Raw genomic sequence first — 15,538 nt, 5'->3', positions numbered from 1 at the left:
ATGATACAAATATATATACATATATATATATATATATATATATAAAGAGGAAAGATTAGGGAAAGATGATATGAACGTGGCCAAGGGAATAAGAAATATGCTAGTCCTTTACAACTGTAAGGGAAAGGGGGAGCCCTGCTTCTAATGGAGAGGATTACAAGATAGATCGTGTCCTAAGAGGAAAGTAAGGCTTTATTAAACTAAAGAGTTTGAAGAAGTTTTGGTTGAACAGCTCAAAAAGACAGGAAATATGTAAGAATGTCTCCTACAAATGGAGAATTATCTCAGCAGCATGCTGGTGTATGGGTCTTGAAGCCATAAACATTATGTCCGGGTGGGAAATGTCTCCTTTCTCCCAAGACTTCACAAATAACTTGCTTGTTTTTAAGAGGAAGGCGTAAAGGATTCATAAAGGATGCCAGTAAAGGATTCATAAAGGATTCCAGTAAAGGATTCATAAAGGAGGTAAGATTTGAGTTGAATTTTTAAAAATGAATAGGATTTCAAAAATTGGAGAAGTTAGGGTGAACAAATAGACTCAAGGGTAGTATAATAGAAGTAGTAGGGAGTCTAGAATGATAGCCTGGGTTCAAATTCTGGAAATTCCTCTACACTAGATTGAGGACTTTATATTTAACATGAAAAATTCTTGGTGATTGACTGATGATTATTGATTACTGATTAACAGTAAGGTGCTAGTGAAGGTTTCTGAGGATGACAGAACAGAAGTGGCATTTAAGGAATATTTATTTTTCAATGATCTCAACCAATGAACCAGGAACATAAGAAGTACAGCAGAGTGGATTATCAGTTTGGAAATCAAGGAGCTTTGGGTTCAAACATCATCTCTAATATATACTAGTTCTGGGCCCTTCAGTACTTAATTTCTCCATGCATTAGGGAACTTTCTAAAACCATACATTGCAAAGAATGTGTTAACCTGCATTGGTAGAGAGGATTTCCTCACCTGGATGTTCACTATGCCAAGGAAATCATAGATCCAGTCTCTATTTCCTATTCTCATGTGCCAGGTACTGTGCTAAGCTGTGGGAGGTATAGAGAGAAGAATGAAAGAAGTTGCCCTCAAAGAGTTTACACTCAATCAAGGGAGGCAGTTTGAATGCATAAAAGTATTTATGAAATAAACGTGGTACTTTTAGGAGGAAAAGCATTATTAGCTGGGTGGGGAAATCAAGGAAGGCTTCTAGTAGAAGATTGTACTTTAAATGAACTGTGAGGGAGATCTTTGAGAGAGAACTTTGAAGGATTGCAAGGAAGAGAGATGAGAAGGAAAAGCATTCCAGGCATGACAAATGACCAGCACAAATCTACTGAAGAGAGAATAACGAGTCAAGTGTGAGGTGCAGCAAGAACACCAGCTTGGCTGGACTGTAGAGTGAGGAGAAGAGGGTAACATATAATAATTCTGGAAAGGTGGGAGACCTGAATTCTTTTTCGAACAAAGGGCTGTGAGAGGTGAGAGAAAACGAGTAGAGGCAGTGAAACAAGGTAGGCAACTATTGAGACTGTCTAGGCATTAGATAAGGATTTAAACCAGTTAGCATGGGGACAGCAGGGGTAGAGAGGAAAGGACAATATCTGAAGGAACTTAATGAATAAAAGTATGGAAAGAACTTGGTGATTGAATGGAGGTGGGTGACAAATGAGAGAAATCAGGATGACATCAAAATTTCTAACTTAGATTGGACAGATTGCAAGAGTGTTAACAGAAAGAAGGAATTGGTTAACAGAAAGTGGAAATTGGTTTTAAACATGTTGAGTTTGTGACAATGTTGAGATTCCAGTTAAAGATATCCATGAGGCATTTGGAATTGGAGGAGACATCAAGATGTCATGGGAGGCATCACACCTAACAACAGATATTTGAGAATCATCTCATTTTATATAAGCCAAGAGGTAAAGACCTGGGAATTTGGAAATGTAGAAGGAAGAAAGAAAGCAAATTTGAATAAAATATATACATATACATATGTATGCATACCGTATGTATATATTAGACATAGATACCTGTTTGGAGGATCTTCTGAACTTAATGAATTGAAATGGGACTCTTCTGTCACCTCCTGTGTATCCACTAGAAAAGATAGGAAAATTACTAATTATTTTGTGTCTTCTTTTGTAGAAATGTTGGGAGTGGAAGGGAGCAAGGTGAATAAAGAAAAAAGCAAGTTAAGTCATTTGCCTCTGTGCTGACAAGGGCAGTTTATGAGTTATTGCACAAATATAAAACTCTAGGTCTTTTTTTAACCAACTAGTAGAACCACTTTCCTTTTCTCCAAATCTATGTCTAGCTATGTTCATCATAACCCTTTCCCATAACAGTTCTGTTTTCCTGTGTCTTAAGTAATACCCTTGTTGCCTTACATCAGTTAAAGGGTAGAAATGAATGACAACTAGTTTATCTATCTATCTATCTATCTATCTATCTATCTATCTATCTATCTATCTATCAGAACAACCTATTAAAATGGTTGGGAAATATCAAGATTCTTTTAAAATTTAAATCTAAAATGTTCTACTTCATAAAACTGAAGGCATCTAAAGGACTCAAACATTCTTTGGCTCTAAAAAGGTTCTAGGCCCAATGATATTCCCTTGAAATACATCTCAAAATACATTTGTGGCTGATATATAGGAGGCTGAACCAAAAAAAATAATTTGACCAAAATATCAGGCATTATAGTTCCATAAAGATATGGCAGAGTATATTGACCAACTTGGAAACTGCTTCTATGAGAAGCAAAAGATCAACCAGATTATCTCAATGAGGGCCCACAGACTGCCAGTCAGCCATGTAAAGGCAGAGAAGGGAGACAATCTGGGGGAAGAAAAACAGAGGGTCAATAGCACATAGCCCTTATGATAGGGAAAAAAATTTATCACATTAACGTTCTTACTATTAAAATTATCTCAAGACATTGAATTTGGGTAAGAAATATCAGTTTATTGAATATATATATTATATATATATATACATATATATATAATATATTAATTAGTAGGCCAGAACAATAACCAACAAAGTGGCATATAGATCTTCCTAGGTCCTATAAATTGACCATGAAAGACCTATAAGCGTTTGGGGAGCTCAATATTGAGCTCATACCATGGATATTCCAAAATGTTTCTAACTGATGGATAGCTAATTAAGAGCTGGTCTCTATCAAACTATCTGCCTGTCCACATCTCCAATAGATATGAGGAGTTTATCACTTATTTAGGAAAAGAACCCTTTGCCCCTTCATTTATCAACCACATTCTATTAAAAGGGATTCCTAAGGGAAAAAAAATTGCAAAAAGCAGTAGATTAGATGGAATCTCTGACCCAAACTCCAGACACAGAAATACATAAAAATTCTCACTGATCCTTATATAGAAGTTAATATAAGCATATGAAAAATTCTTTTAACACTGAAGTATGTGCTTTTACTATGTATTTTATTATTTTTACAAAGAATTTTATTATCAATATTGTGTTATTTTATACTATTTGATTACTATATACATTAATTAATATTATTAATCATGCTAAGATTCCCTGAATCATGGGAAATAAAATTTGAGAGCCATATTATAAAGTCCAATGCAATTTTTTAAAAATAATACAATATTATGGTTTATTTATTCATGTGACCAATGACCCTAATATAGGCCTTCACCACCTCTCCTCTATACTCCTACCTCCTATTTGATTTCTTTGACTTAGTTCTCTCCTCCTTCCAATTCATCCTCTATACTGAAGCCAGTGATATTCACAAAGCACAGAGCTAGCGATATCTCTCCCTTAAGATCCCTCGTACTCTAGGATCAAATAAAAATCCCTGGCTGACATTTAAAGTCCTTCATAATTTGTGGTGATAATCTGAATACAACCAACTTTCTAGCCTTACTTTATGTTATTTCCCTTTGCATAACTGATGGCCTAGCCCAGCTTGTCTTCTTGTTATTCCTCACATATGCCGTATGCTAAGAGGCAGTGGATAAAGCAATTAAAACACTGATCTTGAGAATCGGGGATATATGGGCTCAGATGCTAATGAGACCCCTCCCCAAATTTTATATTTATTTTATATATTAATGCATATACATGTTCCTCTGATAGCATGGAAATTTCCTGAGAAAAGGGATTATTTCATTTTGGCCTTTGTGTCTGTAGCATCTAACAGTAACTGGCAATACAAAAGGCATTTGATAAATTACATTGATTAATTCATTTAGGGAACTGTGAATCTTGAAATTTCTCAGACTTGTGAATGTTAAAAAAATTCCCCATTGGGACCATTCCCCATTGGGACAATTCCCTATTGGGACTATTTTCCATTTTAAACAGTGAAGCTACTTAGATCTAAAATGTGAGAACTCTACTTAGATCAGAAATGGGAAGACCTCTACTCCACCCATACTTAAACCTGCTTTAGGGGAGAAAACTCCTTGCTGAACAGTGAAAAATACTTACACCCATACTTAAGCCATGCCTATTTTTAGAATTAATACAAAGGGGTGCTAAGTACCTATAAAGGTCAGGCAACTTGTGAACTTACAAGGAGCAAAGAGGAAAAAACTTACACGGAGATTCTAGCCTACTCAGGTGTGGATTACTAAAAGGATTAGTCTACTCAGGTGTGAATTCAGAATGGGCTGTCCTTTGGAAAACATCTACTGTGATTGGTAGATGGAAGAACTTAGGGGAGGTAGCATAGGAGAAAAACCCCTATATAAGAAAAGGACAGGCTGTTGAAAAGAGATAGAGGTTCTAAAACAGTCTCTAAGGAGGCTCTTAGAAGGAGAGTGCTCTAAGGAGGAGGCTCTTGGGAGAGGCTTTTGAGGACAGTCAGAAGAATCTCTCTCTGGAGAAGAATGGCTGGCTGAACTGGTGTCTATATCCTTGCTTAGACAGATCTTGTGGTGAGTGATAAAAGACTGACTGATCTCTCTCTCTTAAGACTCAGGTCTAGGCCATGTTGGCTTAAGGCCCTTCATACTTATTCCTTTCTTACTCTTTCTCTCTTTCTTTAATTCCTCATTGTATTATTAATTAAATTCTCTATAAAACCCAGTTGACTTGGGTATATTCATAATTGGGAATATTTCCCTGGCGACCACCTTATATTTGATTTAAAACAAGACACTGTAGTGAAAATATATTTTCTGCGGTCACAATTTACTCACCCACTCTTATATCTACTACAAATTAAGTCTTCCACTATTTTAATCACTACAGTGTATGACCCTCAACCATTTTAACTCTTACAGTTTATGGCATCCACTCTTTTAAATGCCACAGAACTTATTTCTTTATTAGCTAGGAATTATAAAGGAAATTACACTTATTTAAAGACCTTTAAAGTAAAAAGTAATAATATTTATTAGGTTATTATGAACATAACCATTATTTAGAAATGCCTTCTCAAGAATTAACTTCAAGATTTAATTCAGTACATGTTTAGTAAACCCTGACTAGGAGCAAGGTGCTATGTTAGGTGTTGGAAATACAAAAGTTAAAAAGTAGGAATTTGTTTTCTTAACAAATTTACAGGTTAGTAGAAGACACATTATGAAAGTGAACAAATAACTAAAATTCTAGTTGATCTGACTAATTATATAGGGCCAGATATGAAAGCTATGAAGATAGAAAGTCCTCTTCCAGGTGTAGGAAGTTGAGAAATCAGGCTACAGGGAGGAGGTTTCAGCTGGGTCTTTTGGAAAGAGGATTTTAACACGAAGATGGTTGGCAGAAAGATTCTGTCCATTCGTGGGGGGAATGAGACTGAAAACTCACAGAGAGAGAAAATAAAGTAGAATCAAGGCTATTCCAGTTTGGCTGGAACAATTATTTGAAGAAGAATAATGTGAAAAAATCAGAAGCAAATTATAAAGCTCCTTGAATAATAAATTAAGAAATCCATATTTTATTCCTTATGCAAAGAGTAACTCTTGGACTTTATTTGATACCATCTCTCTTCACATACCACATATTCTAGCCAAACTGGATGAACTGTTGTTTCCTATAGCTGTCTATTGTTCCCTCTGTTTATCCTGACTTCTCCTACTTTATTGAATTTGCAAACTCTGTCCCTGATCCCTCATCTGAATTACCCTTATAATATACCCTCATCAAATGTGCAAAGAGAAATAACATAAAGGAAAGCTAGAAAGTTGGTTGTATCCAGATTATCACCACAAATTATGAAGGGCTTTAAATGCCAGAGAGGTATTTGTATTTGATCTTAGAGAACCAGGGAACCATGGGATCTTACTTATTAAGTAGGGGAGAGAAATGATGAGATATGTGCTCATTCTTTAAAGTCCATTGCAGCTACCTCCTCTACAAACTAGTCCACACTACAATCACTGACTAGCTACTCACTACTTTTGCACTTTATATTCCTTCCTCCTAAATTACCCTATCATCTGCCTGCTCCTCTCTTTATCTCCTCCCTAGAACAAAGCATCCTTCCCCATTCATCACTCTCCAAATAAATGGCCTTCCTCTATTAGAAGGTAAGCTCCTTTGAGGGCAGAGACCACCTGTTTTATTTAAAATTTTTTTAAATACCATTACTTTCAGTCTTAGAATCAATACTAGGTATTGGTTCCAAGGCAGAAGAGTGGTAAGGGCTAGGCAATGGGGGTTAAATGACTTATCCAGGGTCACACAGCTAGAAAGTATCTGAGGCCACATTTGAACCCAGGACCTCCTTCTCTAAGCCTGACTCTTAATTCACTGAGCCACCTAGCTAACCCCAAAATTATGTCTTTTAAAAAATATTTGTATCCACATACTTAGCATAATGCCTGGCATATAGTAAGCAAATGTTTTTTGAATCATTACTATGAATTACCACCATGCTAGTTCATTACTAACTTGGCATAACCTGTAATTGATGTAAAGAGCCATGGTAGCTCTTTGTAATCACCACTTGTAGAGTTTCCTCAATGTTTACTAACCACTTCTTTAATGATCTGTTCTATAATGTCAGACCAAAAAATGTCTCTGCACTTAGAAAGCAAAAAACCCCAAATGATCTTTATTTTCCTCAATCAGGACAATGTCACTTTTGTTTTTTTAGTTCAGAAAAGAAATCCTTTCCCTTCATATTCTCCCACTACAGGCACACACTTACTCTTTTCTTCAGCTGCTAGGAAGGAGTTGAATACATCAAAAATATAATGACTCTACTCTTCATTATTCCTAGAAATGGCTTATTTCACAACAGCTTATACAAGCTCCTTTTTTAAATACAACATCAATTAAACAGATCTTATACTATATTTCTCTCCCTTAAAATGAATTAAAAATTGAATTTGAAAAGTTTAAAAAATGAATTACAAAACAAAATAGACCTTTACAATTTTTAAAAAAGAAATTTAAACAGTTTGGTCACATTGATCTAACTCTATTAGATTCAGGACAGAATGACTACATTCAGAATAACTTATTGTGCTTTCAATTCATGAAAATAGGTCAGCTAAACACTGCTTGCACTTGGAATGAACAGACAATTAAATCTTTTAACAAATATTTCCCTCTCCAAAAGAGTATCTGTGTTCCTTTAGTAGAAAGAAAGTAATTCAAGATCTGCTATTATTTCCAAACTAAATTCTTTGAAAAATCAGAAAAGAACACAATACTTCATAGGAAAATAACTGAAAGACTTCAAAACTTCAATCAAACACTAACCATTCTTGATTCTAAAGAGCAGATGGTGAGGCATGTCTTTGTTCCTTGGAAGAGAGGTGATGGTCTAGAGTTGCAGAATGAGATATTTTCAGATGTGGCTAACATTCTGCTTTGTTTTTCATGATTATAGTTATCTGTTGCAAAACAGGCCTTCTACATGGGGATAGACAGGGAAAGGGAACAATGGATGCAGCAAGTGAAGGGAGTAATAATTAGTGGGTAGTAACAGATTTTAAAAAATGAAAGAAAAGTTCAACAGAACATTTTGAACACACAGAAGAGAAAAAATATAAAAAAGAACACAAAGGGTAATTTTTCTCCCTGTTTGTATAATTTAACCTATATCTAGCAATTTATAAAGAATATAAAGATAGAATTTCATATAAAATCCTCTTTTTGTTCTTTGGACATCAATATGTTCATTTTTGTTGATGAATCTTAAATTCATGGATTTTTTAAAATTGGAAATTATAATGTTTACAGCCCAGAATAATCATATCTATCAATTCCCTTTCTGTACATATAAAATTAAAAATTACCTTCTTCATCCACAGAGAGAGTACGAATGATTATGGGGCTAGAGTAGGCTGGAAGTATCAGTGGTAAATTGGAGGGAACTGCATAACCACAAGGCACAGGAACAGAATAAACACTGGGCACACTGGAGCTTGAATTTTCTTCTTCAGCACCTGGATCTGGTGACAATTGCTCCTTCTCCTGGAATGGTGTAATATTGATGACTGAATATGGATTTACTTTCATGTGTACAGGTAGTTTGCCAGCTTCTGCAGCTTGCGAATTATCTCCTCCAGTTTCATTCCCATCTTCTAAGAAAGAAAAAGAAAAAAAATCTTCATTTTTATGTGTCATAGAATAATCATACCCATCAAATATTTCTCTTCAGTATTTATCTGAAATTGAAAAAGGAAAACAAAATGGATAAAACAAAAAAGTTCCCCTTTAAATCTTATCATCTGATGTTAGAACTCCCTGATTTTTTGCAAGAAGTTTTTGGTCCTTAATACCTACGATGATAAAAGCCCAAGAGGTTAATTTCTTAGACTAATGATGGAGACGCTATCAAAGGAATTCATCTTATCTGTAAGAGACAAATAAATCTTTGGAGAATATGAATGGAATTGATGGAACTCTTGTGGGACAGCAAGAATTTCAATAGCTCAGTAACTACTGAAACTATCTATAAAATAAAGTTCTGGTCAGGTAAACAAATCATCTTAATCACCTGAACAATTACATCAGCATTCCTGACATATCATGTAAGTGTTTAGTTCACAATTCCAGGGCTTTTGCTTTAATCCAACCAGTTTGCCTACTTTGTAAATCCTAGATAAAATAAGTCACCACATCCAGCATAGATTTGAATTGAATCAACACATCATTGCTTTCAGTTAATTTCTTCAGAGGCTTTATATTGTCTCTAGGACAGCATTTGGCATTTAATGTCCTTTATAATCCAACTGTAGTCTACACTTCCATATTTAGTGCAGATTATTCCCCATCATACATTCTGTATCAGCCAAACTGGCTCTCTCTGCACAAGCTGTCCTTCATGACTTTTATATGCTTCTCTGCTCATATCTTAGAGAGTCTTGTTTCTTTCACAGTTCAGTTCCAGTACCACCCTCTAGCATTTAGGTGGCACAGTGGACAAAGTACTAAGCTTGGAATCAGGAAGACTTTCCCTGAGTTCAAATCCAGCCTCAGATACTTATTATCTCTGTGTCCCTATGCAAGTCACTTAATGCCTGTTTGCCTCAGTTTCTTCATCTATAAAATGAAATGGAAAAGGAAATGGCTAACTGCTCCAGGATCATTGCCAAGAAAACCCCAAATGAGGTCCCAAAAGTAGAACACTGGAAACAACTGAACTGCTGCCTTTCATGGAAAGTTTTCCCTATGACCCCCAAAATCTTTCTTGTTCTCTTCCTCCTCACACTATTATGTGGATACTTATCCATGACACGGGGACTAGCATGGTACAGAAAGAGCCCTGTATTCAGAGTCAAAAGAACTGGGTTCAAGTAGTCCTGGCTCTATCACTTATGACCTGTAAGACCTTGGGTGAATCAAACCATGCTGCGGCTCAGTAATATCATCTATAAAATAATAGCATCAGACTAGATGGATTCTGAGATCTTTTCTCTCTGGGTCTATGATCCATGAAAAAAAGCATGGAATGGATTGTTATCCTTGAATTCCTCAGTACCAGTACAAAGTCTGGTATATAGTAAACACTTAAAAAATGCTTCTTTAATTGAATTCTAAAAGTTCCAATAGATGGATTCTTTCTCTGAAAGAAAACATCTCTCACCTCACCCAAAAAAAATCTAATTAGAAAATATGGAAAGTTGAACCTAAAGAAAAATACATCCAAAATTTAAACTGACCTCCCTGGTTTCCTTTAAATTCCAGCTAAAATCCCATCTTCTACAGAAAGTCTTCTCTAATTCCTAAATTTCAGTGCTTTTCCCCTTTTAATTATCTCCTATTTATTTTGCACGTAGCTTGTTTTATATATATTAGTTTGTCTGTTGTCTTTCCACATTAGATTCTAACCTCCTTGAGTGCAGGGACTGCCTTTTGCCTCTTTTAGTATTTTCTTTATTTTTAGTATTTTTTATACTTTTATACTTTTAGTATTCCCATCCATAGTAGGTACTTAATGTTTACTGAATTGAAAAACTAAAAGAAAAAAAAAGTATGAGTTTGGCTTTCTTAAAAATTCACTTTTTCTTTAGGATATTTAAAATAGGGTTCTAGAATACAATGGGGGGAGTGAGGGGAGGCATAGAAATCAATTCAAGTTCTAAAAATTATTACTCAAGCCACATCGCAGGACTACCTGAACATTCCCCTGTAGATGGAACTTCTTTATTTTCAGCAAAGCCTTTGGAGTCAGATTCGGATGATGGTAAATGTGCTTGCCTATCAGCTTCCGGAATTTCATCTCCACTGTCGAAATCAAATTGTTCTCCTTCTTCCTCTTCATTATTATTAGTGGCACTTTTAAACTCATTTTCTAGAGCTGAACAAAAACAGATATGGAAATGGTTAGCATTTGTTAACAATACAAAAATTTTAACATCCAGATGACAAATAGCTGATCCCAGGACTTGTCCACAATTATTTACCACAATAATTATATATCAGTTTCTTAGCTGACATTTCTACTAGCAAATATGGAAAGGTAAAAAAACTTCCAAATAAATCTTCCAGAATTTCACTTCTATTGTCAAATCATACTGTTTCCCCTTTCTTTTTTCACAACAGCGGAAATTTTAAATTCAATTTCTAAGACCTGATTAATGACAGAAATTCAAAAAGTTTTGCTTTAGATTCTGCCCTGCTTCTAAATCCCATAGTTTTGTCTTAAAAGAAAACAAGAAATCAACCACAGATACTTTAGTCATCATTGAGTAGATTTCAAAATAATTTATGAGAAACCCAAGTTTTTGTAATGCATTAAAGCAATCCCACTGGGATGGAAGGGAGAGGGTAAACTTCAAGTGAAGTTTACTATTTCAAATTATTATCATATATTATTTGCTTTTCTACTAGCTATGACATGCTGTACATCTTCCTTATGATGAACTCAATATATTCACTGGGCCTCATTGTTTATGTTGCCATGGTAATAAGAATTCTTTCCAGGGCTTCTCTTTGTTCAAGAGGCAAAGATCTGCTGATCTAACATGTTTTACTGCAAAGCCAATAACAAAACCATTCATACAGACTTCTGATGGGGAGGTGGGAGAGAGTAAAGAAACTGCAGCTGAATTTATTATTAAAGATCAGAACACTCTCTTGGCAATCCATGCAAATTACTGGAGAGTCCATTGCTTAAACTGAAGTATTAAACTTCAACCCTAGTTTTCATAAGTGACAACCTTTTAGGGGCAAAAAAAAAAATCAAACATCACTACTAAATCACTATTAAATCTCCACAGCTATCCTTAGTGTGGTTTTTATTTATGTACATAGCTTTAAAATATCTTCAAACATGTTGATAGACTTTAAGCTTTTTTTCTTACTTTTCTTTTTAAATCCTTACTTTCCATTTTGAAATCAATACTGTATATTGGTTCCAAAGCAGAAGAGTAGTAAGGACTAGGCAAAGGAAGCTAAGTGAATTGCCCAAGGTCTCACAGCCAGGAAGTGTCTGGAGCCAGATTTGAACCCAGTACCTCTCACGTCTAGGCCAGGCTCTCATTCCACTGAACCACCTGCTTGCCTCTCTTTTCTTCCTTCTAAAGGGAAAAAAAAAATTTCCCTAATGCAATATTCTTCTAAACTTACCTGTTAGTGGGCACCACCATCATCCCAGGTCTATAACTATACTTACTTTCAGTATCAAATATAAATTCCTTTGCTTACATTTTAAATCTTTTTACAACCTGAATCCCATACTAATTTATCAGCTTTCTCTAGAGACTCTACAATTTAGCCATGCTGACCTTGCTGTTCCTCACACATGACAGTACATCTCCTATCTCCATGTTTTTGTACCAACGATCCCCACAAACTCTGAGATTTGAAGCAGAAAGATGAAGTAGGAGGGAACTGCAATAGCTCGGGTGAGATTTGGTTAGAGCCTGATATAATATGGCAAGTTTAAAGACAGAAGGGACCTTTGAGGTAATCTTAAAGTCTAGCCTCTTCATTTTGTAACCGGAGGAACTGAGGTTCAGAAAGGTGAGGGTCAAATGTCTAGGAAGTGATACACTGGGAATATGAGCCCAATTCCTCTGATTCTAAAGAAATCAGCACTCTTCCAACTATATGACCCACCTCCACAGAGGGCTTTGTCCAGACTCTGCTACAATCCCTGCTAAGATCCTCTTATATATAAATAAATATCCAGTGGGAGGTGGAAATAATAAGAATTCAACAAAGTAGAAGCACGAAAGAAGACAAGATTGAAAAATGTAAACTAGAAATGCCCCAAATTAACCAAAATGAGTCTAATAAATGGATCACAACTACAAGAATGTTAAATCTTCAGGAAATAGGTCTAGAAGAGAGAACAAACTTGATGAAGTGGTCCAGGATGTCTCTGGATCAGAGTTGGAAACAGTAAGATGAATTTTTGCCTAGAAATGAAACATTATTAAAAATATATTTGCTTGGACTCCTTTGAATCTGATTATGCCTGCATTAAACTGACAAGAATGGGTAAATGGGCAGAGGTCTGTCTATGTACATCTACCCAGCTAGAATCCATAGGAAGCAGCACACTCAGTGATTCATAAGTGAGAAAATCCAAAGAGCCAACAATGAAACTTATGCTCCAAATATTTCCAAATATTTCCATACTAACTTAGCACATGTGAGTAATAAGTGAGATGAACTAGTGATTTAAATAGTGACAGGATGAGATCATATTTGTAAAGTGTTTTAGCATAGTACTTAGCAAATAACAGGTACCTAATAAATGCACATTTCCTTCCCCCAACCCCATTACAAGGAAAAACATTTGACTACCTAGAGATGAATGATAATAGGAGTCATTATCATGATCTAGCCCAGTATATGTCTTATGGACAAGAAAGAGAATAGAAAGGTGGAAGAGGGAAGGAATAAACTATACTGCATATATTATAGACTTAAATTAAGAAAATCTAGGAGCCCAAGGGGGAAACAAGGTACAGAATACTGGACTGAAGATCAAAAAAGGAAAAAGGAGATGGGGGCAGCTGGGTAGCTCAGTGGATTGAAAGCCAGGCCCAGAGATGGGAGGTCCTAGGTTCAAATTTGACCTCAGATACTTCCCAGCTGTGGGGACCCTGGGAAAGTCACAACCCACATTGCCTAGCCCTTACCACTATTCTGCTTTGGAACCAATACACAGTATTGACTCCAAGATGGAAAAAAGGGTTTAAAAAAAGGGAAAAAAGGAGGAAAATTATCATGGGAGTACACTATAAACCTACAGGACAGGAAACATGATAGAGAAATAAAAAGCATTTCCATGACCTAGAATGCACTCTTAAAAATATGTGCCTTCTTTGGTGATAATTTAATCCTTCAAAAGGTTAAAGAAATTACTATTGACTTGATCTTTTTCTATTTGAAAATATTTTATTTTTCCCCAATTACATGTAAAAACAATTTTTAACAATCAATTTTGTTTTCAGTTCCAAATTCTCTCTTCTTCTGACCTTCTTTTGTCTTCTCTCTTTCCCTCCCTCTTCCCTGAGGCAGTAAACAATCTAATATAGATTTTACATGTGTAATCAAGTAAAACACTTTTCTATGTTAGTTGTTTTGTGGAAAAGATCTCAAATTTAAAAGGGAGAAGAAAGACAATGAAATATAGTATATTTCAGTATGCATTCAGATTCCAGTTCTTTCTCCAAGGGAAGATGGCATTTTTCATCACGAGTCTCTGAGATTACCTTGGATCACTGAATTAACTGAGAATAACTTGGTCATTCACATTGTTCATCTAGAAATATTGCTGTCACTATGAACACTACAATGTTCTTCTGGTTCTGCACACTTCACTTTGCATTAGGCCATCTAAGTCAGTTCTGGACTTGATTCTGACCCTTTGAATTTGTGATAAAGATAAGTCCAGATAAGAAAATTAAATTAAAGGCAAGGACATAGTTGGCCTCAGTAACTGTCAGAACTGTACCACTTGGATAGTCACCACAAAAATAATAATTTCCATTTCTATAGTGCTTCAAGGTTTACAAATTACTTTCTTCAGATCGATCCCATGAGTTAAAAGTAGTATAAAACTGAGGGCTCATTTCTCTTTATGATTTTTTGAAGTTTAGATTAATTTGAGAGCATAGGAATTTCTTCACCTGCAAAATCATATGGCCAGGGCTTCCATGATTCACTGGTAGTTCCTTTATCACTTGTTCAGATTCATTTTCTATGATTAGGTTGTTTGTATATTTCATGTTCTGTTAATAGGAGTATTATATTTTGTTAGTAATTATTCCTTTTAAAAACTTTGCTTTGCTAGGATGTAACTAAGTATAATAAAGTGATGACAAATAATTTTAATATAAATTTATTAATATCTTTTGGTTTTATGCCATTTAGATTTTCTATTGTATCCCTCCTTCATCCTGGAGAGCCATTCCTTATAATAAAGAATTTTTTTAGGAGAAAGGAAAAGGGAAAAAAGTTTAGCAAAAATGATGAATACATTTTAAAAAACCTTGAAATTATATGCATTGTTCAACATCCTCAATCTTCCCAACTCTTCAGAGGAGTGAGGAGAGATACCTTCTCAAACTATTCTTTGGAGCTCAGCTAGTTTCTTTATAATTTCGCCACATTATTTTTTTTTATTATTTGATGTTTATTTTTTTCATTTCCATTGTATAGTCATTACATATATTGTTTTCGTGATTCTGATTATTTACACTGATCAGTTCAAAAAGTGATTTGGATAACTTTTCCATAAAACTTTGTATATCTTATAACACAGTACTATTCCAGTATCATGTACTATAATATTTTTTTTGCCATTTCCTAATCAATGAGCTGCTGTACAGTTTTGGCATATATGGAGCTGTTTCCTTATTTCATTTTTTTCAATAACCTCCTTGAGATATGTGTTCTGCATGGACTCTGTCAGAAAGTATGAACATTTTAGCCACTTTAGCTTTATCTGGATAATTTCAAATTACTTTCTGTGAAGATTATAATAAATTACTGTTTCACCAAAAATTCATTGCTTTGCCTGTCTATTCCCATCTTTTGTTGTCTTTGCCAGTTTGGATTTCTCTATGAAATCTCAGGGTTGTTTTGATTTATATTTTCTCATATTTTTATTGTTTTTCTCATGATTTGGAA

At 35.0% G+C, this 15,538-nt stretch overlaps 1 protein-coding gene across 6 annotated transcripts in view; it reads right to left on the bottom strand.

The window, feature by feature from the left end:
• ARHGEF10 (Rho guanine nucleotide exchange factor 10) overlaps positions 1 to 15,538 on the bottom strand; it is a 242,570-nt gene that overhangs the window by 165,307 nt on the left and 61,725 nt on the right. For 5 of the 6 annotated variants that reach the window (XM_007476218.3, XM_007476220.3, XM_007476221.3 and 2 more), the window contains exons 3-5: positions 10,566 to 10,748; positions 8,242 to 8,529; positions 2,029 to 2,095 (exon numbers count right to left, since the gene is read on the bottom strand). In XM_007476218.3, the coding sequence (XP_007476280.2) occupies positions 2,029 to 2,095; positions 8,242 to 8,529; positions 10,566 to 10,748 (538 nt within the window). Of the gene's footprint in view, positions 1 to 2,028; positions 2,096 to 8,241; positions 8,530 to 10,565; positions 10,749 to 10,854; positions 11,294 to 15,538 lie in introns of those variants that run through there. The other variant, XM_007476219.3, reaches the window with a different exon arrangement.

This window comes from Monodelphis domestica, chromosome 1 (assembly GCF_027887165.1).
Source record: "Monodelphis domestica isolate mMonDom1 chromosome 1, mMonDom1.pri, whole genome shotgun sequence".
NCBI classification, from domain to species: domain Eukaryota; kingdom Metazoa; phylum Chordata; class Mammalia; order Didelphimorphia; family Didelphidae; genus Monodelphis; species Monodelphis domestica.
This window is presented reverse-complemented; position numbering and strand designations above follow the sequence as displayed.